Source organism: Cydia amplana, chromosome 22 (genome assembly GCF_948474715.1).
Source record: "Cydia amplana chromosome 22, ilCydAmpl1.1, whole genome shotgun sequence".
Lineage (NCBI taxonomy): Eukaryota > Metazoa > Arthropoda > Insecta > Lepidoptera > Tortricidae > Cydia > Cydia amplana.
In genome coordinates, this window is record NC_086090.1 from 1475067 (window position 1) to 1497937 (window position 22871).

A 22871-nucleotide genomic window follows, 5' to 3' on the forward strand; every position below is an offset into this window, starting at 1 on the left:
TTGCATTCACTAACCCGGGGTTAACCGATTAAACCTGGAATTACTAATCATACACTAACCCGGTTAAACCTGTAGTTACCATGGTTACCAGTTAGAATATGACACTGGGTTAACGTTTTAACCGGTTAACCCAAAAAAAAGGTTCGGCATCAATGTAGTAGTTTTAAACTTGTTTTGGTATTTCTGAATGTGAGTTTTCTTTCATCTCTGTTTGATAAAAAAAAATATTCGTGACGATCACAAAACTTGTACGAAGATGGAAGCTACAGAGCTAGGTGGCCCCTCTGCATAAATATGTATCGTGTTTGCAAGGTCACTTAACTTTGCAGCTTACAAAATGCACAGACATACAAAAATGCTGAAAAATAACAGAACACGGCTGCAAAACTAGCCACCCACACAACCGCCCACCATTTATTCGATTTCAATGAATAAACAAATTGTATAATTATATTTTAATAGGCATCATTGACGACTGCAACACGGAGCTGAGAACCATCATCAAGAAGGTGTGGAAACGCACCTCCAATAAGGTCCTCGACCAGGTGGTCCCACCCCCTGGCGACCCCAACGAGATCACCGTGGGAAAATTCTACGCTACATTCCTCATACAAGACTACTTTAGGAGGTAACTTTTTACTTATTTTTATTACGTCTTCAGATACGGTTTTTGTGACAAAATAAAGTGATTGACAAAATGAAATATCGACATGTTTGTTATCGATATTACCTTAACGTTACAGATATATTACATTTTATAAGAAATTACCGCTACCGCAAAATATAAAACACGCTCGATATTTTCTTCTCGTTTGATATACAGGGTGCTTCCTGTAACAGGAGCAATAAATTAAACTAAAGGCTGTACTCCTCAAACTGACCAACATTTGTTCAGCAACTTTTAAAAATTATGAATCTTTTAACCTTCCCCTTTTTCATACAAAATAAATATTGCCTTCAATGTACGCTGACATCAGTGTGTTTGACGTTGCTTGTCACGCTTTAAACATAACAAAATTTGCAATACATTGCGTCTTAGAATAAACTTTAAAGTGTATTAAAAATCAAAACATGAGTTATTTTCAAAAGTTGCTGAACAAATGATGGTCAGTTTGAGGAGTACAGCCTACAGTTAAATTTATTGCTCCTGTTACAGGAAGCAGCCTGTATATTGGTTAGTTTTCTATTCTTTTGGCACTGTATACTACAGTTTACGTTTTGATTTTTAAGTCCTAAATATGTAAAGTAAATAAATTATATACCGCTTTGTAATTGATTTGTATTCTTGAAATTTCTCTGTAACGTAGAAGTTACATCTTTAAAATATTATTCTATGACTTATCGATAACAGATTATTTATTATCGATGTTAATTTTTTTCAAACATTCGTTTTTGCCACAAAAACTTCTATGTTTGCTTATCAGTTATCACATTGTCATTCCACGTTCGGTCTTTATTATCAACTAATGAGCGACAATTGTTTTTGATCAGCACTGTGTCTGTCACTTTGTTATTCTACATCAATAAACATTTGTACATAATGCAATAAATGTCGCATTTATCTATTATATTCTTTTTGTACTCAAATTTCTCAATATATTGCTAATGTATCATTGCCAAAATGTTGGCCATCAATTTGAATGTTGTCTCATTTATTTATTATAAGTATTTTAGTCGTTAGAGTAGTTTGCTTTCAATGCACTCTGTTAGAGAGAGCAACTGTTTGCTATGTATGTAGATAGAACTGTTACTGTAAATTTCTTTGTAGATTTTAGAGTCAATGTTCTTAATTTTCATCTTCATTACATTAATACACAATTTTTATTTTATAGGAACCATGCGTAAGTCTGTTCAGTACTATGCTACTATATCGAAGACCGATCCGCTGTAATTTTTGCTTACCCTTAGCATCGTTTTGAGTTTTTTTGCCAACGAGTGTCGTTTGATCTTTTGCCCTCCCCTTTTTGCCAGTGGCGTAGCGTGAACTAATCTAGCTAGACGTAATCGCATCTACGAGGCCCTTTTCTTTCACTGTGCCCGAAGGGGCCTCGCGCGTGGCCCCACATGGAGCGCGAGGCCCTTCGCCCACGCCTAGTTACGCCACTGCTTTTTGCGATTTTCAGGGTTGATTTGCAACAAGTTAAATTTTATTGATTTATTTTGCACTATGAATATGTTAGATGCTATATCATGAGATGCTGAAGCAGTTATACATATTATATTTACTTGTATGATAATAACGAGTTTAATACTTCGTATAGGAAAAAAATCAGCATCTCATGTTTTTTTTATAGTTTTAGTTTGGATCCAAGAAGCCCTTTTATTTCATTATAGTCAATCTAAAGCATGTTAACTATTCAGCTAGTTATTAAGCATCACTTGCACCATCCCACTATCCCAGGGTTAACCGGTTAAACCAGGAGTTACCATGGTTACCAATACAATTTGACACTGGGTTAACGGTTTAACGGGTTAACCTCGGGTTAATGGGATGGTGCAAGTGGCCCTAGGAAGCATATTTTCTCAGTGTTATCTTCTTGTTGTTTACAATCACTTGCTTTTAAATTTGCACAACTTTTGATTACACATTTTGTATTTTCCTTGTTTTTGAGTGTTTTGGTGAGTTTAAGTTTTGTGCGTTCCAAATTCTGCATGTTTCGACTTGCTTTTTTCAACATGTTCGTTCTTTTGAAAATTATGCATTTGATTGTAAATACTCGACACAGAGAAGACATGTACACTACACATTTCTATTTTAACAATTTTATACCGATTTTGAAATTTAAATTGTTATCTTTATTATATTTATAGAATAGAATTTCTTTTTACTAACTAAAAGATCATGAATATCTAGTTTTTAGTGTTCCGTACAAAACTTTTTTATCTTTATCATTAAGTAATATCATTTAACATTTACAATTTAACCGAATACCATTCAAAAGACGAACATTGACATCGTCAACTTTTGCGTTTTTGGGTCCCATTTCTTCTGTATCATTAACATCACCTCTTTCACCAACCACCAAGCTGCCAATAATCTCATCTCTCTCCAACCAAAGGTTTAGGAAAAGGAAGGAGCAAGCGGCTGCGGAGTCAGTCCAGACCAATCAGATGACGCTGCAGGCTGGTCTTCGGACCCTACACGAGGCAGGGCCGGAACTGAAGAGGGCCATATCAGGGAATTTGGATGAGCTGGTGGCTGAGGCCGTTGAGCCTACTCATCGGGTGCGTTCTTAATTTAAATCTAATACCTTTAAACGAGCAATTATATATTTCGCGGATGCCAGAAACGGCTCTAACGATTTCGATGAAATTTACTATATGGGGGTTTTCGGGGGCGAAAAATCGATCTAGATAGGTCTTATCTCTGGGATAACGCGCATTTTTGAGTTTTTATATGTTTTCCGCGCAAAGCTAGGTCTTCCAAGTGTCTCCCAGATATTTATTTATTAGCAGCCTTCTAGCCTCCTAAGGCCCAGCCGTACAAACTAAACATCCAAAATTTGCCACTGAAATTTTAACCCACACTGTAGGAAATAGAGTTGAGTTTAATTTCGGCACCTGCCGCGATATCAGAGGACGCTGGTTCGATTCCAGGGCACTGAAGGCCTTGGTCACTTTTTCTTCATCTATGACATTTATTTCGGTTTATGTAGGTATTCATTTGTTTTATTTATTCATTTGTTTATTTATTTATTTGTTTTATTTATTCGTTTGTTTTATTTATTCATTTGTTTATTTATTTATTTGTTTTATTTATTCATTTGTTTTATTCATTAATTTGTTTAATTTATTCACTTGTTTTATTTATTCATTTGTTTTATTTATTGTTATGCAGCGAACCCATCCGCTGTTCGGCGTGCTACAGAGCTTCAGGGGCTCCAGACACAGACGGGTCGAGGTGCACAAACCGCCGGAAAGGACACCAAAGACTGTTACACTTAGTAAGTCATCTTTTAGTATCATCTTAAGCCTAAAAGCCGCTCCCATACAATCGAACGTACGCTCTCATTTTAAAACGACATGCTTAAATTACATGAAACATGGCATGAACATTAACGTAACACAAAATATATACATATGCATGGTACTAGTGCTTGTTGCTAATCATTATTATACAAATATACTATGTGTTTAATCATCAATATCACCAGAACCTGAATCATCTATAAGTATGTTTTGAAAACTTAAAATAGTATCCCACCGTGGGCAAAAACTCCTTTTTTCCGCCACTTTTCCCGTCTACACTTTAACTAAAATATATATTATCTTTCTCTCTAGATCTTCAACAAAAACAAGACTTGGGCTCAATGATGAGACGAGAATTCGGAATGGATGGCCGAATACCTGAAGAAGACACATCGTAAGTCTGAATAGGATTTTAACAGATACCGACTTACGCAGCGTACCTACTACGTAGGCGAACAACACGCGAACGCGAAGCGAAGCGACGCGGCGCGGGGTGAATCAATCCTTTGATACCTATAGAAGTGGCCTGCCGCGCCGCGCCGCGTCGCGTTCGCGAGTTGATCACTTACGTAAGACGCAGCGTTATAGTGTCTGTGCGGAATGAGAAGAGTCGTGGAATGTATGGGCATTACATTCCACGACATTACATTCCACGACTCTTCTCTTTCCGCGCAGGGGTTATTACTGTTTTACTGTGCGTTAGTGGACGTTAATAAATCCTTGATTTTACTCAGTTGAAGGATTGTTATTATTTTAGGTAGGTAGGTAACTAAGCACCTAATGAAATAAGTCTCATTTTTAATAAAAGCTTTTAATAAAAAGCTTGTAAAAATGTACCTATGTATGTATGTTTGTACGGGTCAAATCTTGCAAGTAAAATTTGACCCACTTCCCGACTTCCAATGAAGCTGAAAATTTGCATACCTAAATGTGTAAGTCGGATGACAATGCAATATATGGTACCATGGAGCTGATCTGATGATGGAGACATGAGGTGGCCATAGGAACTCTGTGATAAAACAACGCAACCTGGTGGTGTTTGGGTTTTTTAGAATTGTCTCGATGAGTATTAGGGTTACATTCCATTTCTGACCGCAGCTGCACTACTGGTACTGAACGCGTCGCTGTTACTGTCAATTTCCATAGTAAAATGAACAGTAGTGCAGCTGCGGTTGGAAATGGACTGTCACCTTTAGTTGTCGGTGGAAAAAAGTACAGTCAGCGATATAAAGATTGTTCCAAAAATTAATGTTTTGTCATAAACTTATTATAGAAAATACGACGACCATCATGCGAGCGATGAAGAGATCGCAATGGAGCCACTACTCCGTGGAAAAGATTCTGAGAAGATATTCCACGTTATCGAGTAAGTTATTCTTATTATTTATTAATTATTTCAATTAAAACATAGGTATCAGGAACAGTCAAGTGTAAAAGTATAGGTGCACACATCATACTCAAAAATTTAATAATGTCCCATAGCTCATATTATCTATGAAAAGGGAACTTATCGTCGATGGCGCTTACGCCGCACAGCGTCGCGCGGCATTGTATTTATATCCGAGCATCGTTAATAATGGCGTAACCGCCATCGACAATAAGGTCCCTTTTCATAGATAGCGCCACATATGACATATACGAGTAAGTTATATGCACCCATATTTTTACATTTGACTGTACCATAGGCAAGATTACAAACGTTTATCGTTAAACGCTATTATGAGTTAGAGGGAGCAAGTGATATTGCTATCTCATTCTACCGCATGGCTGCGTCCCTTGGAGTGGCCGGCGATGGCCCATTGTGTACTGGGGCCTTAAGAGAAAAGTGTTAATGTATCGGGATGATACATGCGAACGAAAAGTCACGTGCATTTCCGTATCCTCACCATGAGTTTTACGCGGCCTTTAACGCTAGCGATTGCGTCAACTCAAACGCAGTGCAACTCGCTTGCACCAATGTCAGTACGAGGGATATGCATTGTGAGTTAGTTTACGCAGTCGCTAGCGAATATATCGGTGTCAAACTCGTGGTAAGGATACAGATCAAGGATGTTGCGGATGCCGATTTTTTGACATTCGCGAATGCGGATGCGGATGCGGATGTCAAGATAAATACATAAAAAAAGTCAAATATTTGATTTTAGTATTTTTATTTCAAAAAAACGGCCAAGTGCGACTCGGACTCGCGTTCCAAAGGTTCCGTACATTAAGTCCCACTCACGCTTGACTGCTCATTTCTAATAGGTTTTTTTGGCTAATGACTAAATTACCTAGGAGTCTAGCACTTACGCCGATGCTAAGACGTTCCTGTACCGACCTGTACGGTTACCATCAGTTTATCACTGACGTAAACGCCGTCGAGAACGTAATTTACTTTCTATACATCTCGCTCGCACTCGCATATTAGTGCAAACGGGATGTATAGAAATAAGTGAATTACGTTCTCGACGGCGTTTATGTCAGTGACAAACTGATGGTAACCGTACTGCTCCACATCCGCATCCGCATTAACTCCGCATCGATTTTATGCGGATGCGGATGCAGATGCGGATGTTGAAAATAATGCGGAAGTTCCGCGGATGCGGATGCGGATGCGGATATTCGCAACATCCCTGATACAGATGTATGACGAATATATTTATTTAGAAATATTCTTAGATTGTTCTAGTGTAAATATTAACCTAAGCGAAATAATATAGTAAACTTTGTTGCTATTGTCATGTCTTATATACCTATTAGTGCTTTACTGTATGTAATTTATTTCATTTTGTTTCGTAATTTCATTGAGAGCCCGGCTAATCTAACTCTGCAATAACTTTGCAGGGACTAAGGGACCGATTTTTGAAATTCGACGGCTCGATTTCGTGTATTTCGTTCAGTAATATCTCCACTACTAGGCCTGTAAATTCTACTAATAGAATTGAAAACGAATGGTCAATACCAATAGATTCCCAATTTCTAGAATCAGCATTTCGCCGTTTTCCACCGATTTTCGAGTGACGAAATCGAGCGATCGAAATTCAAAAATCGGCCCCTAAGTGTGAAAGTGGCACTATAAATGTCATATCTTCATAGAAATGTAAGGAATAAGGTACAGAGGTAGTGCATAATTCTTTGCCATCGTATTTTCTCGGAAACGCCCGTATTTGTCATGATACATCAGTGAACCTCAGTACTTTTTGCACTGAGACTGACTGAAATAGCATAACACGTTCGTGCGTTTCCGTGAACAAACTCTAAAACAGGTAAGAACTATGCTGGCGCCATTCGCAAAAACCTTTGGACAGTTGCCAGCCCCATTCGACCCATACCGCGGTAACTTGGGTGGCCGAGTGGTTGAGGCAACTTTCGCGAATGCAGAGGACGCTGGTTCGATCCCGGCCCTGGGCACTGGAGGCCATGGTTACTTATTTTGTATATGACATATATTTTGGCTTATTTTGACACTTCCGCATTGTTATTGCAAAGTTTGTTCGGAGTTACACTCCGTTTTTTTTGAGATTAGATTTTTTCTAACCTCAAAAGTAGTGGTAATTAACTTTTTCTTCTGAAATGCTAGGGTTCCTAAGGTTCCTATGGTTTCTAATATTGCGGTACAATATGTAAACGACACTATAATTCAGTGCATAGTTACTCAGATTTAATTTTGGAAGAATTATTTGAAGTTATAAAATTTCTAATCATAAAAAAACGGACTATAGATTCATCAGGATTCATACATTTTACGAGAGATGCCCAATTTGTTAGCATCTTTTTATTTTAGAGTCTATAGGTACCTATAGAACCTAGCCGCCGCCATACAATTGAAATTAAGCTCTCATTATAAAACGGCGTTCTAAAATAAAATTTGACCTAAACATAAACAATTTTTAGGGTTCCGTATCCAAAGGGTAAAAAACGGGACCCTATTACTAAGACTTCGCTGTCCGTCCGTCCATCCGTCCGTCCGTCTGTCACCAGGCTGTATCTTATGAACCGCGATAGCTAGACAGTTGAAATTTTCACAAATTATGTATCTCTGTTGCCGCTATAACAAGAAATACTAAAAATAAAATAAAATAAATATTTAAGGGGGCTCCCATACAACAAACACGATTTTTTTATATTATTTGGTACTAGTTTTTGTAAAAGTTTACATATAAAACATTTACTCGCTTTATTTTCTGTGTATGAATATTTTTAGTGATGAAAACTAGTACCAGACACAATCTATGTAATTTAAGAATTTAGTTTTAAAATGAGAGAGTAATCTCGATTATACATGGGAGCGGCTTTTTAGCAGCGGTTTCGTGTCACTTTATTTTCATTTGATTAGTCATTGTTTTGTCATTAAATGTTGTATTGAATTTATCTCAATCATGGCACATTAAAATCAAGCAAATATAATAGCATAGAGGAAGAATACATAGATTGCTCACTCCATACATCAGTTTTGGTACCAAAAACATTATTATTTTCATAGCACCGACCGGAAAGTCTTATGTTGTTGAGCATTAGACTTTCCGGTCGGTGCTACATCTATTGTCAAGTAGCAGTACTGATAATTCCGCTACTCGATGCTAGATGTCGACTATGAAAATAATAGTCTTTTTGGTACCAAAACTGATGTCTGGAGTGAGCACTCTTGTCTTACTATATTTCTCTATGACTATAGTAAAAAAGGGATGAATGTTCGCAGAAAAACATCGAATGACTTAATGCAGACTATGAGAGGCAGACGTAAGTCCATTTTAGTGTGTTCTGATTTAATATATGTAAATATTTATGTATTATCATTATCAGGCTCAGTTAGCAACGGAAACTCACTCAAAACTCGAAAAAATATGATTGACCGAGCTTGCGCTAAGGCCTCTGTTTAAACTGGGGCAAAAACGACCTACAAGTAGGTACATGCGGCCCACACCAATTTTGGTGTCTAGCCATAGTAGTTGCCGCGCACCGCTACGGAACGGACGCCTGCTCGCGCTTGCGCCACCTAGCGGTCATAGCTGTCGTAGTAGTCGCGTTTTGTTAGAGAGTGAATCTTATGTACTATTATTTATTCTGTATCCAAGAGATATAATGCTTAAACGACTTTGTTATTGAGTGAGTTTTATTTGGTAATCAATAATCATTCTATTTATACATGTAATATAATGCAGATTTATGTATTGAATTACTTGGTATGTATATTTACTGTTAGCTTATTATTGCTTTAAAAGTGTTTAAATAACATTTACTAATGATATTTAAGATAGTTTATACTAATTGCGACGGAAAAACTGTTGCTTACCTGTTTTATTGTGGCGTTTGCACTAACTAAATTATTAACAAACTACGAAATTAATTTTACGTCACCCTAGGCCCGTAAGTGGGATTTTCTTTCCGCTACGCGAGAAGAAAATCTCACTTCCTGGCCAAGGCAAGACGTAAAACTTTAGACAAACCACGGGCGGTAATTCGTAAAGCCCCATTCGTAACACCTGCGATCCGGAGCATTCACGAATTCACCTCCCTAGGTATGTAATGTACTATGTTACTTCCAATTAAACTTTTATATTTTTAAATTTAACCCCCGGAGGTCGATTCTAATTCAAAATTTGTTATGGTTTTGATCTGGTATTGATACGACCTTGACGATCGTCTTGGTGATTGGCGCGTTATGGGGTTGGCAACTGTCAAAGGTTTGCATAGATGGCGCCATCATAGCTTACCCCTTTTTCTATGATATTAAATAAATAAATGAGATTTGGCTTAAAGGGCTGGCATCCGGGGCATTAAAAAAAAAACAAAAAAATGACACAATTCTAGGGATTGACACGGCAAGCTATGATGGCGCCATCTTCTTAATACTTGGACCCATGAAGTTATATTTTTTAAACTGGAGCGAGTTGTCACTTTTTTTGCCATACTAATTTGAACCTTATCACCGAGACAGAAAGTTGTTCGTACCAGACTAGAGAAAATGGTCCACTTGAGATAGAAAAACCCGAGCCCTGTGTCTCACTCGCACATGTTGCCAATGTTAAAAAGATACCATTGTGGTAGAAATTATATCAATAAACTACTGAATTTAATTACCTTCTTATACAATTTTACTGCTATATTCAGACTACAGTTCCGATATCTTTTAAGTAATTTGTAAATAATTATGATGCCAATATTATTAACTAATTAAACCAAGCGCATACACAGCAAAAAAAACTAAATGTTAGTATGGTAGAATTTGTAGTAACTTTAAATATTAATTGGTATCCCCAACTTGATGACATTTCTTCAAAACACGTGAATGCGAAATTTCTTAAAAATTGTGAAGAAATGTTGTGTTAAAGGTTGTTGGAGTGAAATAATTGCTAATTGTGGAATATTGTTTCACAAGAAAGCCACAATTATTACATTTTACTATAAAAATACAAGACAACATTGTCAAACTCATTAGGGTGACTATGATGTCGGCACGTTTTGAATCGGTCTCACAGAATTCTTATTATTAACGTAGGTAATGTAAAAGTAAGTTTAACATAATAGGTACATTATGTCTTTATTTCGGCATGTTTAATTTAAGATTTGTTGTAGAATAATTGAAGGGATGTTTACAAAAACAACATAACTGCTTAGACCGGTTGACACTTTTTTAAGAACATTGTTAATCGTTTCAGGTGTCAACCAGTGTAGTCAGGTATGTTGTTTTTGTAAACATCCCTTCAATTGCCAAAATTTAAAACCAAAGTGCTTAACTCCTTAAACATTACAGACTCTCATTTATACATAATATTTTGTTAGGTGTGTCAAACTGATATATGACATCAATTCTTTATAGGTAGGGTAGGACACATTTCCGTCAATAGAAAAAAGGCACCAACTTTAAAAAAAACGTCATATTTGCTAAACAGATCTTCAATGACGCTTACACTTAAAAAAAGCTGAAGTGGACAAAAGGGAAGCCTACCCTTATGAACATACCATGAGTGAGTGCGAAACAGGCCGACTACAAATGAAAAAAAAAACCTGACCACTTAAAATTTCACTTTATTTAGAAAATGACACACCCTACTGATATATTCCATGTTATCCTAATATCCCACATACAGATGTCTTATGGTCACCCTAATTAGAACGAGATGCAGGGCTCTAGTTTGACTTCTCATGTGGACACACTTTTTGGTCAATGTACTCGATCCAGTTTATTAACTCTAAATCCGTGCTTGGACCGGCCAACCCCATTAAATGAATAACTTATTTTGAATATAGCGCGCCAGCTAGTGGACATTTTTCCACTAACGTTACTTTTACTTGTAGTTATCGTAGCGCTACAAAAGGTGGCAGTATATTCAAATCTTTTTCTATTCTTTTCGGAGTCTGACAAAATGGATACTGTTTTAGTTATCGACAAAGTATAGCTGGTCAACCAAATCTTGTCAGTAAAAAAAGGCGCGAAATTCAAATTTTCTATGGGACGATATCCCTTCGCGCCTACATTTTTCAAATTTACCGCCTTTTTCTACTGTCAAGATCTGGTTGACCAAGTATAATTTAAATGTGATACTCCTACTCCGCTAAAATGTTTGAGCTGTGCACGCACACGTTACGCCAGCGGTGTGCCGTCTGTCCTAGGGGTCTGTATATTACAACGCACGTGCACGTCTACCACGCATCCGGTGTGAACAGGTCTTAGAGAGATATCTTCCAGACAACATAACCTAACTTATTTTTAATGTGTGTAAGTAACGTGCTTGTTATTTCAGGTCATGACCAAAGGTCGAGTCCGAACAACAACGTGCCTTATTGTGTAGAGAATCCGGCGGAGACGCTTATTGCTCGTGTAAGTCTTAGGGTTCCGAATGGTAAAGAGTTCTTTTCACAATTTACGAGATATTGCCCGGCACACGGTGTTACACGGTGTTTTTAGTAGTGTCTGCCATCTAGTGGCTTAAATCTAAAAATGTAAACTTGACATAAATGGGGGGCTTCTGTGCTGCCATCTACAGTTCATGCACGCTCCCTAATGACCGTTGTCCTAATGATCTGTCTTTATGAAGAGTCTGTCTGTCTCACTGAACTTCTCAGAGATGGCGCTGTCCGCCTTTAGTCTGTAAGCCTGTCTGTACATTGAGGCCAATAGAGAAAGGCGCGTAAAGTGCTGCCTCGTGTTATCGCGCAAATACAATAGATGGCACTCTACGAGTATGTACGGTGTTTGAGGTCAAAGTTACACGTGACGGAAAAGTTATCAACATAATTATTTTACAGGTTTTGACCGAGCAGGGCCTCGGCAAATACTGCGACCGCGATTTTCTCCAGAGTACCTCACATGAGATGCAGGAGGCGCTGGGCCTCTCCAAGGAGGCTATGGACACGTAAGAAAAAATAACATATAACTTTGCCCACTTGCGTAACTTTGCCCCAAATCGTTACATTTAGAGTACCTCACTTGAGATGCAGGGGGCGCTGGGCCTCTCCCAGGAGGCTATGGACACGTAAGGAATTATAATGTATAACTTTGCCCACTAGCGTAACTTTGCCCCAAATCGTTACATTTAGAGTAAGTACCTCAGTAGGCCTAGCACATGATTGGCGCGACAGTATCTCGCGGCGAGATAGACTACCCGTCTTTTTCTAACTTGTTAATAAAAAAAGAGGAACGGGGATACTATCGCGCCAATCATGACTGTCCTAGGCCGGCTCGCACCTGAGGCCGTCGGTGGTCGAAAAAAAAACTTTCAAGAAAAAAAAAGGTACCATTCGATTGCTTACAATTTATTAAAAAAAAATATTCTACAGCAATAGTATACATAAACGCAATACTTCACCGACCAAATCGCAATTTCCTTGTTTTACGAGGGGCGTTCAAAATATTCTCGGTATTGATATCTTACAACCTCTTCTAAAATTTCTTTCGTTACTGGCCGCTAAGGTTTATTCATTGACATTAAAAAAAAGTGTAATTCGAAGCGAGATGTTCTTTTGTTTTTCTGCAATTGCTGAACAAACATGAACATCATGTGGGAATTGACAATGTTAACTAAATTAGAACATCGATGCGTGATAAAATTCTTGACAAAACAGGGTAAAAATCAAAAAACCATAAAAGAGGAAATGGATTGTGTTTACCGTGAGTCTGCTCCTTCTTTATCTACCATTCAAAAGTGGTCAAGCGAGTTTAAACGTGGAAGGGAGAGTGTTGAAGACGACCCTAGACCTGGCCGGCCTGTAGTAGCTACTTCACAAGAAAATATTGATAAAGTGGAAAAACTTATATTGGAAGATGGTCGAGTGAAGGTAAAATCTATAGCACAAGTAACCAATATCTCTATTGGTACCGTACATGATATTATCCATGACCATCTTAATATGTCAAAAGTAAGTGCAAGATGGGTTCCGCGAATGCTGACTCGGCTTCAAAAAGACATGCGTGTAGCTTGTTGTTCCGATTTTATTGACCTGTGCGGTGAAAATCCTGATGAGGTGCTGCAAAGAATAGTTACTGGAGATGAAACCTGGGTTCATCATTATGACCCAGAGAGTAAACAAGAGTCCATGCAGTGGCACATTAAGGGTTCAGCTCATCCCAAGAAGTTCAAGGTCATCCCTTCAGCTGGCAAGGTCATGGCCACGATATTTTGGGATTGTGAAGGAGTATTACTGATCGATTATAAAGAAAAAGGTGTAAATATCACAGGACAGTACTACGCTAACATTCTACGTCAATTAAAGGATGCAATCAAAGAAAAGAGGCGAGGAAAGTTAACCAAAGGTGTTATGCTTCTGCATGACAACGCCCCCGTCCATACTGCTCATATTGCCAAGGCAGCTATTGTTGAATGTGGGTTTGAAACTGTTACTCACCCACCGTATAGTCCGGACTTAGCCCCCAGCGACTTCTTTTTGTTCCCCAATCTTAAAAAGGATCTGCGTGGAAATAAATTTTCCGATGATGAAGCATTGAAGGCGGCAGTGGAGGAGCATTTTTACACCAAAGATAAAAAAATATTTTTATGCAGGATTAAAAAAAATAATTGATCGATCTTTTAAGTGTATGAACATAGGGGGGGAGTATATCCACTCACATGATTCCGATTTTAACAAAAGGTGCCCTGAACTGCTCTGCCATTTCGCAGATACGACGGCACAGTGTCATGATATTTTCAAAAATCGATAACTTTACTTCTGCTAAAGCATTTGCAACGATTCTTTTGGTTTTTTAATGATAAAGAAACAAAGAATTTATTTTACTACTATAGCATTGTGCTGTTATAATAAAAATAATTATTAAAAATTCACAAAGTTGACCCAATGAAATAATGTCCGCGTTATAGTAGAAAACTATTTTTAATTAAAAATCTAAATCGATAACGTATCTTTTTTTTGTATTCAATTTAAAGAAGACTTAATAAGCTTTTAATTGGTACTAAACATCTTGATAGCTCACCTATGAAATTGCCGAGTAAAACTAATTCAAATTCCGATAAGAAACTTTCGAATTGCTCAATCTGCTGTGAAACTATATATTATGTTCATGATTTTTTTGTGGCTAATTTAGACACTGAAGTACTAAAATATAGTAAAAAACAGTTTAAGACACTAATAATCTTGAAATAAAATGCATAACTTATGCAATTATAACGATGATAGTAGCTATATAACTTAAAATAACAAAAGAGTATCTACGTACCTACTAAATTTTGGTGTTTTTATAATTGCCGATCACCAACAACCGAACTAACTTATAACTACACTAACACGTTTAATACATCCACCATAACACACACTTCACAACATATTAAGCACAATAAACCAATAATAACTATTAACACATAAAATTATACTGATTACAAACATAAATAAGCCGGTAAACTGACTTCTTCCATCTCAAAAATAAAGATGGCTACCCATTTAGGGTGGAGACACAACAGCGCGCGGTGCAGATGTTCAACAGAAATAGGAACTTTAAAATTGTAATACCTAATTAATTATTTATTTAATCGTATAATTATTTAGTTTATTCAATGTAAATAGCAAAGAAATATTAGTAAATACAAATTATAAGTAAGTAGTAAAAAAAATCCCAAAACGCGTATGCAACGCGTCTAGTACACCACATGCCTTACGATATGCAGAAATGCTTTAAGCAACCACAGTTGCCGGGTTTGTACTTACAATTTACCGTCACATGTTTTGATCGCTAATCCTGTGTAATACACAGTGATTTAATACATTCTATGGTTTATTAATGTAACTTAATAATCGAACTATTTAATGTCTATTGGTTGCTCAAGATATATTTAGTAATCTTAGAAATGTAGGGCATTCAAATAAGAAACACGTCAAGAATCTACAGAACTATTGTTTTGAAGTGATATTATTTGGTCATCAATATTAAGTAGGTCTAAAATATAGTTTTAAACTAATAGACCAATAAACGCGGAGTAGTTTAATATACATTACTAATAGAAATATCTAAATTTGAATACTTGAGGCATTTTAAAACACGCAGCAACTTTTTACACATCGCACTTCCTGAACAACTTGCAAAGTAAAATAGATAAGAAATACTGTGGTTGTGTCTATATGGTTGAAACATTTTTTAAATATTGTCACGTTGGTAGTCTGTGTTTTAAAAATTGTTTATACCGTATCTGTGCAGCCCTTCACAGATAATAAATAAAAAACCGCATACACTCCTTTTGCAACTCGAGTTGCGACGATCATTTTAGAGGTGCGCAATCTTGAAACTCTAGTTGCTGGAATCATGTGAGTGGATATTGAAAAATAAAAATATCAAACTTTTCGTACTTGTTTGTTTTCATTCTCATACCGAGAATATTTTGAACACCCCTCGTACATACTTACATAGAAACGACTTCCAACTTCCAACATTACATGGTGACGTCACGATGTATTGCCATTTTGTTAGAAGCGTTTCGTCAGTAAAGGGCGGGTGCCAGACTTTGACCATCATTTGTGACTTTTGTATTGCTTTAAGACAATGGGTCCCATACAGACATTTGATCCTCAAAACAAACCTGATCGCATGATACCATTCATAAAAAATGTCCCTTTTACGCTAAAATTGAACTTTTTTCACAGCGCTGCAAATCTTATAATTTTGCAAGAGCGGCAGATGAACAGATCACAACAATTGCCTAATAATGTGGTAAGATTTTATTTAAACTATTTTCGTTAAACACTGCTCACGATTCCACCTTATTTGTACTTACATATCCTAGATTTTTATGTAAATTAAGGTAAATGAGGGGAAGAATGACTAAGAGTGAAAACCGGCTAAACGCTGTTTTGTCACTCTTAACTTTTGCGGTTGTACTGTACAGTATATACCTATACCTACTTCACTAACAGAAGGTCAGCCGAACAGTAAGAGTAGCTCTTCCTTTCTAATTATTATCTCAGTTTGTACTTGACAGATGGTTAGAACCCATTAGATTTCATACAAAACCAATATTTAAAATACGCCGCCCAATCGTATCATGCTTATAATATTGATAGTATTTTTAGGGTTCCGTACCGAAAAGGTAAAAACGGGACCCTATTACTAAGACTCCACTGTCCGTCTGTCCGTCTGTCTGTCCGTCTATCTGTCACCAGGCTGTATCGTCATGAACCGTGATAGCTAGACAGTTGTAATTTTCACAGATGTATTTCTGTTGCCGCTATAACAACAAATACTAAAAAGTACGGACCCGTCGGTGGGCGAGTCCGGTTTTTTTTAAATAACTTTATTTTCTTTTCCAGGAGAGCATACTGTCAAGGCAGTACCACCCCTTCCATCAGCCCCCGATGCAGCCGCCACAGAGAAAATGATATTTTGTACTTTTATACTTGGATTACCCTCCACCGGTGCGGCGTGGTAACCGCATTCGGTCTTACCCTTCAATAGGGTTTGTGTTACCCTTTTTTGAACCCGGCCCGGGTTTTTTGAAGATTTTGCAAACGATTTTAACGGACCGCGTAGCTTGTAATGTTATTTTAAGTACTTTAGCATTTTAATATTTTAAATGCAATGGATAATATGTTCAATGCCTTCGGAGTTTTAAAATATTCTAAATTTTAAAATGAGGTTTTAGATGATTCTAGTTTTTGGATCGCTTTTCGCAAACGCCTGAGGTTTTATTGTAAATGATATGAAATATTTTATTTTATTGACTAATAATGTTATATACCTAACGGGTATGTGCCTTAATTATTACAGATGTATGTGTTTAAGTGTCGGACTGTGAAAATTGTGGTCCCATAATATATTTATTACTTATAATATAGTCAATACGTGCCAAAATTATTACTTCATATTAGTAAAATTTTATATTATTCTCTATTTATTGCTAATTGAAATTTAAACAATACTATATTTATAATTGTTATATAATATTTCAACCAATGTAGGTATTTTTCTAATTTTAATGAGTCTAGTCAGTTTGCTTGCTTGGAAGAGTTTTATGTATATGTTTATTTATGTTGTATTTTGTATGGAGATATTGTTATTGTGAATAAAATTGTTGCAACAAATGTATACTTACCTTTTATTAAACACCCTTCTAGGGACTTTCAAAGGTACAGTCAGCAGTAGAAGTTGCTAAGCGGGCGAGGTATTAAAAATTACCTTGACATGCTCTTATTCTCTTAACAATAAAGTCCCGTCAAGATCATTTTGAACACCTGGCCCGCTTAGCAACTTCTGCTGCTGACTGTACTCTTGCAGCGCGCACGCTACAACCAGTTTGCTGTGCACTGCATACAGGCTTTAAGTTTTGAGTATTAGGTAGTATCTAAAGGGAACACAGGCACGTTAACACAAAATAGGTAGCATAATGTTCAAGACATAATATTAAAAAACCAATAGTGACCGATTTTACTTCTTCATAAATATGAATTTTGAATATTTGTTCCAATTAACAGCAAACCCTTAACAGACTATCAAAATGACCTTATTTTGTGCACTAAAAGTTCTTAATATCAATGTGGACGACAATATTAAAATAATTTTAAGCTTTTTACTAAAGTTTCATGAAAGGATGCATTAACAATATTATAAATGCAAATATGAGCTCTACAACTTACTGAAGGTTTAGCATCATTTCTTTTCAAATAATTAAAATGTAGCCTTAGGAAACATTATAATAAGTAGGTACGTAATGTGTCATTCTATAGAACTTGCTAAATATGTAAACAAAAGTCACAGGTAAATTCATCATTCAGAGACAATTTCAATATGGTGGTTAGTTTACATAGCAAGTTCCATAGAATGACACTTTACGAGTAAGTAGGTAATCGGTAAGTAATAATAAGAGAGACAAATATTTCATAATTGCTTTATTTTCTGGTTTCTTTGTGTGTCAAGTATTCTAGTACAACAGTATAGTCGGTTCCATTGTCAACTTCTTTTAAATTTTCCATTTTTTGCAGTATTTCCTTTTTCAGATATTTAATGTCGCCCTCAAGGTTATCATCGTTGATCAGTTTTTCTTCTTCATGCACTTTATTTGAAAGTAAAAGAGCCCTTGTTAGGCAGCCTAGCCCAACTTGTATCCGAGAGTCAGACATTTTAATTAATAAATTATTTGGCATCAAAACTTGTTCATAGGGTTACCAATAGGGTTTTTAATAGGGTTTCTTTCTTGAATTTTGTAATTCTCACACAAAATAATAATCATTGTGTTTCGTCGTTCCAAATTTTAGTGCTTTTTAGGTGGATAATAGTGTGCATACTTTGCTCTGCATCTCGCTAAAGCCTGCTCTTTTGTTTGTATTTCACAGGGAGTGGGGATCTTTGGGGGTGGAGGGGGTGGTTCAGGCGGGCAGCCAGGCCACGGTAGGTCCGGATGAGCTGCCTCGGCGTCTTTAATCCTGTCACATCTTGCAAAACCAGTTTCTATTCTCCGCACAGGGCACTTTGGTAGTACTTCATGCTTAGGAATGGCGACTGGAAGATTTTTCACTCTTTCGATACAAATAGCGGGGCACTCAGCAACTGGCGGTTGAGGTTCGGGAGGTGGTTTAGGGCAGAAAATCACCCCTGCTTTTAACTTCTGTTCCCTAATCTGTATTTGGCATGGGGTTGGAGGAACTGGTTCCGGTATTGGAGGCCAGACGCATCTCTTTAATTTCACGATGTCACCTTTTTCCGGTGTCGGTTTTTTGGCGCAGGGATGAATAGCTTCGGGTGTGAGGGGCTTGGGGTATGAAGAGCCTGAGCTGCCCTCGGCCATATTTGACAGGTTGGATTTAACTTTTTTTTTCTAATTGTCAACTGTCATGTTGACGAATAGATAATGCAAGAAGTCTTGTAAAGGAGAAAGGTTTTATGCTAAACTAGAGACCCGCCCCGGCTTCGCACGGGTAAACCTTAACAAATAATTATACACCTAAACCTTCCACAAGAATCACGCTTTTGTTATGTAAAAACCGCATGAAAATCCGTTCAGTAGGTAGTTTTTGAGGGGGACTGAAGTAACATTGACAAATACAATAGCTAGTTTCCGAGAAAATACGATGGAAAACAATTATGTATTGTTTGTACTGCTATTTTTAAGTTCATAAAGTGGGTATGCACTTTTGCAGCTGGGTGTACACAGTACGCCTCATAATTATTGTACTTGTAGTACCTAGTGCCAGTACAACAGTGATAAAAGAGTAAAGTTTAGATACATTTTGAAGCCTCCCAAGTGCTCAAAAATATCCAAACATGCCGTTGCCCGTGCCAGTATAAAGCATTGTTCAGATATATGTGAGCATATTGGTCGCTCCGATGGCTCTGGCGACTAACAGCACAGCCCTAGTAGTGTGCAAGTCGCGAATAGTTTCCAAAAAGTTGAAAACGTTCTCGGAAATTCCAGGAGAATTTCAATAGGAATTTTCATTTCGATTTCCGTACAAAAATATAATACGTTTCCGGAATGATTTAGCAATTTTGGACACTTTCCGACGGCACATACTTACAGATGTAGTGCATAATTTGTTATTGATCGTATTTTGTCATGCTAATTCAGTCAAAGTTAGTACTTTATGTACGGAGACTGACTGAAATAGCAAGACACCTTCACTCGTACGTTTCCGTTGAATATACAGTGGAATATACTTAACTATGCACTGCATCTGTAGCTCAAAGCACCTTTTATAACAAAAAAAACTAAAAGACAACTCAAATCTGTTAATTACAAAGTGTACAATGTTATGTATGTATCTTTAATTTTTCTATTGCTTTTCTGATTATTCCCGTTATTTCTTCAAATTTTATGTATCATGGTTACAAATATGATTCGTTTTCGAACCTGAAACAAAAAAAAAAGATAAGCATCGTTAGGCATGTGGTAGACATGCAACTTTCAGGCTGCCTTTCCACTGACTTCCTGACTGAGAGGAGAGGTGCAGGAATCAATCAATAGCACTCTCTCGCTCTCTCACTTTGAGGTACGAAACACAGTAGGTACAATATAATAGTATTATGTACCTATGGAATGACATTTGTTTTTCTATATATAATAGGCAAACGAGCTGACGAAACGCCTAATAGTAAGCGATTACCGCCGCCCATGGACACCTGCAATACCAAAATAATAAACCAAGGGTTGTAAATGATCGAATCGACGATCTCACAGTCGGTTTGGAACCTCTTAGCTTTTCAAACGTTGGCTCACTGTGCCTGTTCTACCGTCTGTACCTTAGCCGGGTCCACACTGAGCGAGCATCGCGCGAGGCAATTTCCTCGCGCACAGAACTGCCAGTGTAGACGTGCCTCGCGCGCCGCCTCAGCCGAGGCACCTTTAGGTACACTGGCCGTTATGTGCGCGAGGAAATTGCCTCGCGTGTATTTTTGCTGTGTGTGGACCCGGCTAATGTGGAATGTTCTAGAACTTTTTGAATTGGTGCCACCGTTGCGTTTTTATCACCGCACCTCCCGCTAACGAGACATAGCTCATCCTCCCTTCCTCGACACGTGGCAAACCAAGAACAAGCGGTCATCCCGCTCGTTTTTGTCAATGATTTATAACTCAAGATAAGTTATAGGCGTTCCAAAATTGAAGCGCTTAACTTGTGACAATAGGCTACATGACTAATTTTTTTTATGGTATCAATCGATCGGGTTTGTTTTTAGGATCAAATGTCTACATGGGACCCATTGCATTAAAGTAACACAAAAGTCAGAAATTGTAGTCAAAGTCCGACAGTCGCACTTCACTCGCGAAACGCCCTATACAAAACGGCCAGAGGCCGTGACGTCATCGCCCACGTTGTAGTATGGACAAAACAAGAAAATTGCGTTTTTGTCGGTGAAATATTGCGTTTATGTATATAGTTGCTATACAATATTTTTTTTTGTGAAATGTAAGGAATCGAATCTTTATCGTTTTTGGATGTTAAAAAAAACTTAAATTTTGAAACTTTCAGGTCCTGTATTTTTGTAATATTTCAATATTTTATTTTAATATCCACATTATTGTGATAAATTGCTCGTTTGCTATCTATTTTACTAGATTTTGTTATAAAATTCAACATGTGTCAACATCCCATCCCTATTGGACAAGTTGCCTTTAGTTGCAGCTGGACAAGCGAGAAATGTGCACGTGCTAAAGAGCTCCCACACACCGAAAGAGAAAGAGACGACCTTATGTTTAACAACGAGTGTGACAAAGATGGATGGAATGAGAAAATTAATCAAAAATAACAGATTTTTTCGTAGGCACAGAAATAAATATGGAAGTATTTTTTGTGGTCCTCAAGTATGAGTATAACCTATCTAGGTTATATAATATTATTGGTTTTTGTCCAGAACGTGCAAGTTGTGGAATGAGCTACCTTCTGAGGTGTTTCTCTTGCATTATGACGTGGGGTTCTTCAAGAAACAGGTGTTTAGGGTTATCAAAGGTTGGCAACGCATAAGTGGCTCCTCTGATCTCGCTTATGTCCATGGACGGCGATGACTGCTTCCCATCAGGCGGCTCGCCTGCTTCCTATTACATAAAAAAACCGAACAGATTCTTCGGAATACTCCCCGTAATACAATTTATTTATATGAGCCTAGAGTGTACCACTGCTGGGCAAACTCTCCTCCCTTTCCACGTATCCCGGTCCTGACCCGTCTCCCACCAGTTCCTGTCAAAGGCGTCAAGGTCATCTCGCCGACACCGTCGAGGTTTGCTGCGACCTCAAGTTCGATTTTGTGGGGCCCAATTCGGTTTGTTCCTTGTTCGTCGTATTCCTGTTTCGTCGTATTCCTGTTTCGTCGGATTCCTGATTCGTCGTATTCTTGTTTCGTGGGAATTATATACCTACATATAATTAAATATGTCGTGCAGTAAACCAGTATTTACTACCTAAATATGAAGATTTAATGTAATCACCAGTGATCGTACTTTTTCTAGCATTTTTAGCACATTTCGACGAATCAGGAAACCGACGAAACAGGAATACGACGAAACAGGAATACGACGAACCAGGAACAAACCCCCAATTCGTGGTTGATTTAGCCCACAAGTCATCTGGCATACGGCATAAGATACGATAAGAAAAATTTCGTGAGGACACCGAATTACTTCCTAATAAATAGCTTACTGTTTCATTTCCCGGGTTGATTTTCCTTCCTCTTCGTATGATCTGTGTTTGAGCAGTTCTTTCCACATACGCAACCCGCACAGCTCCCATCATTTTCTTTCTTAGGATCATCTTTTAACTTTTCTATACTGTCTCTACAAGGTACGCAATTGATATTCTTCTTATTACTACTATTGTCAGACATTATTTTAGTGTTTTTGAATAATTTGAAATAGAAGGAATGACCAAAGGGACTGATGATGTGATCATAGATGTATTATTTTGTGATGATGAGTGAAGTTGTCAGATATTTTTTTCAGACCAATGTGTGAAAACTGGTTGGTAATTTTATAACACCTTATACATATATAGGTATAACA

At 37.4% G+C, this 22871-nt stretch overlaps 2 protein-coding genes across 5 annotated transcripts in view; one reads left to right on the forward strand and one right to left on the reverse strand.

Moving 5' to 3' along the window:
- The window catches only part of LOC134658368 (voltage-dependent calcium channel type D subunit alpha-1-like), a 93711-nt gene extending 76238 nt beyond the window's left edge, over window positions 1–17473 (forward strand). For 2 of the 4 annotated variants that reach the window (XM_063514004.1, XM_063514006.1), the window contains 11 exons: window positions 463–628; window positions 1833–1841; window positions 3060–3225; window positions 3839–3944; window positions 4282–4363; window positions 5243–5335; window positions 8648–8688; window positions 11694–11770; window positions 12199–12305; window positions 16036–16102; window positions 16699–17473. In XM_063514004.1, coding sequence (XP_063370074.1) covers window positions 463–628; window positions 1833–1841; window positions 3060–3225; window positions 3839–3944; window positions 4282–4363; window positions 5243–5335; window positions 8648–8688; window positions 11694–11770; window positions 12199–12305; window positions 16036–16102; window positions 16699–16767 — 983 coding nt within the window. In that variant the 3' untranslated portion in view covers window positions 16768–17473. The remainder of the gene's footprint in view (window positions 1–462; window positions 629–1832; window positions 1842–3059; window positions 3226–3838; window positions 3945–4281; window positions 4364–5242; window positions 5336–8647; window positions 8689–11693; window positions 11771–12198; window positions 12306–16035; window positions 16103–16698) is intronic. The other 2 variants (XM_063514005.1, XM_063514007.1) reach the window with 1 other exon arrangement.
- Window positions 17474–18627: 1154 nt separating this feature from the next.
- On the reverse strand, window positions 18628–19212 carry LOC134658440 (uncharacterized). Its single transcript, XM_063514121.1, has one exon. It carries the CDS (start codon window positions 19167–19169, stop codon window positions 18636–18638), a length of 534 nt encoding a protein of 177 aa, XP_063370191.1. The 5' UTR covers window positions 19170–19212; the 3' UTR covers window positions 18628–18635.
- Window positions 19213–22871: the final 3659 nt, after the last annotated feature.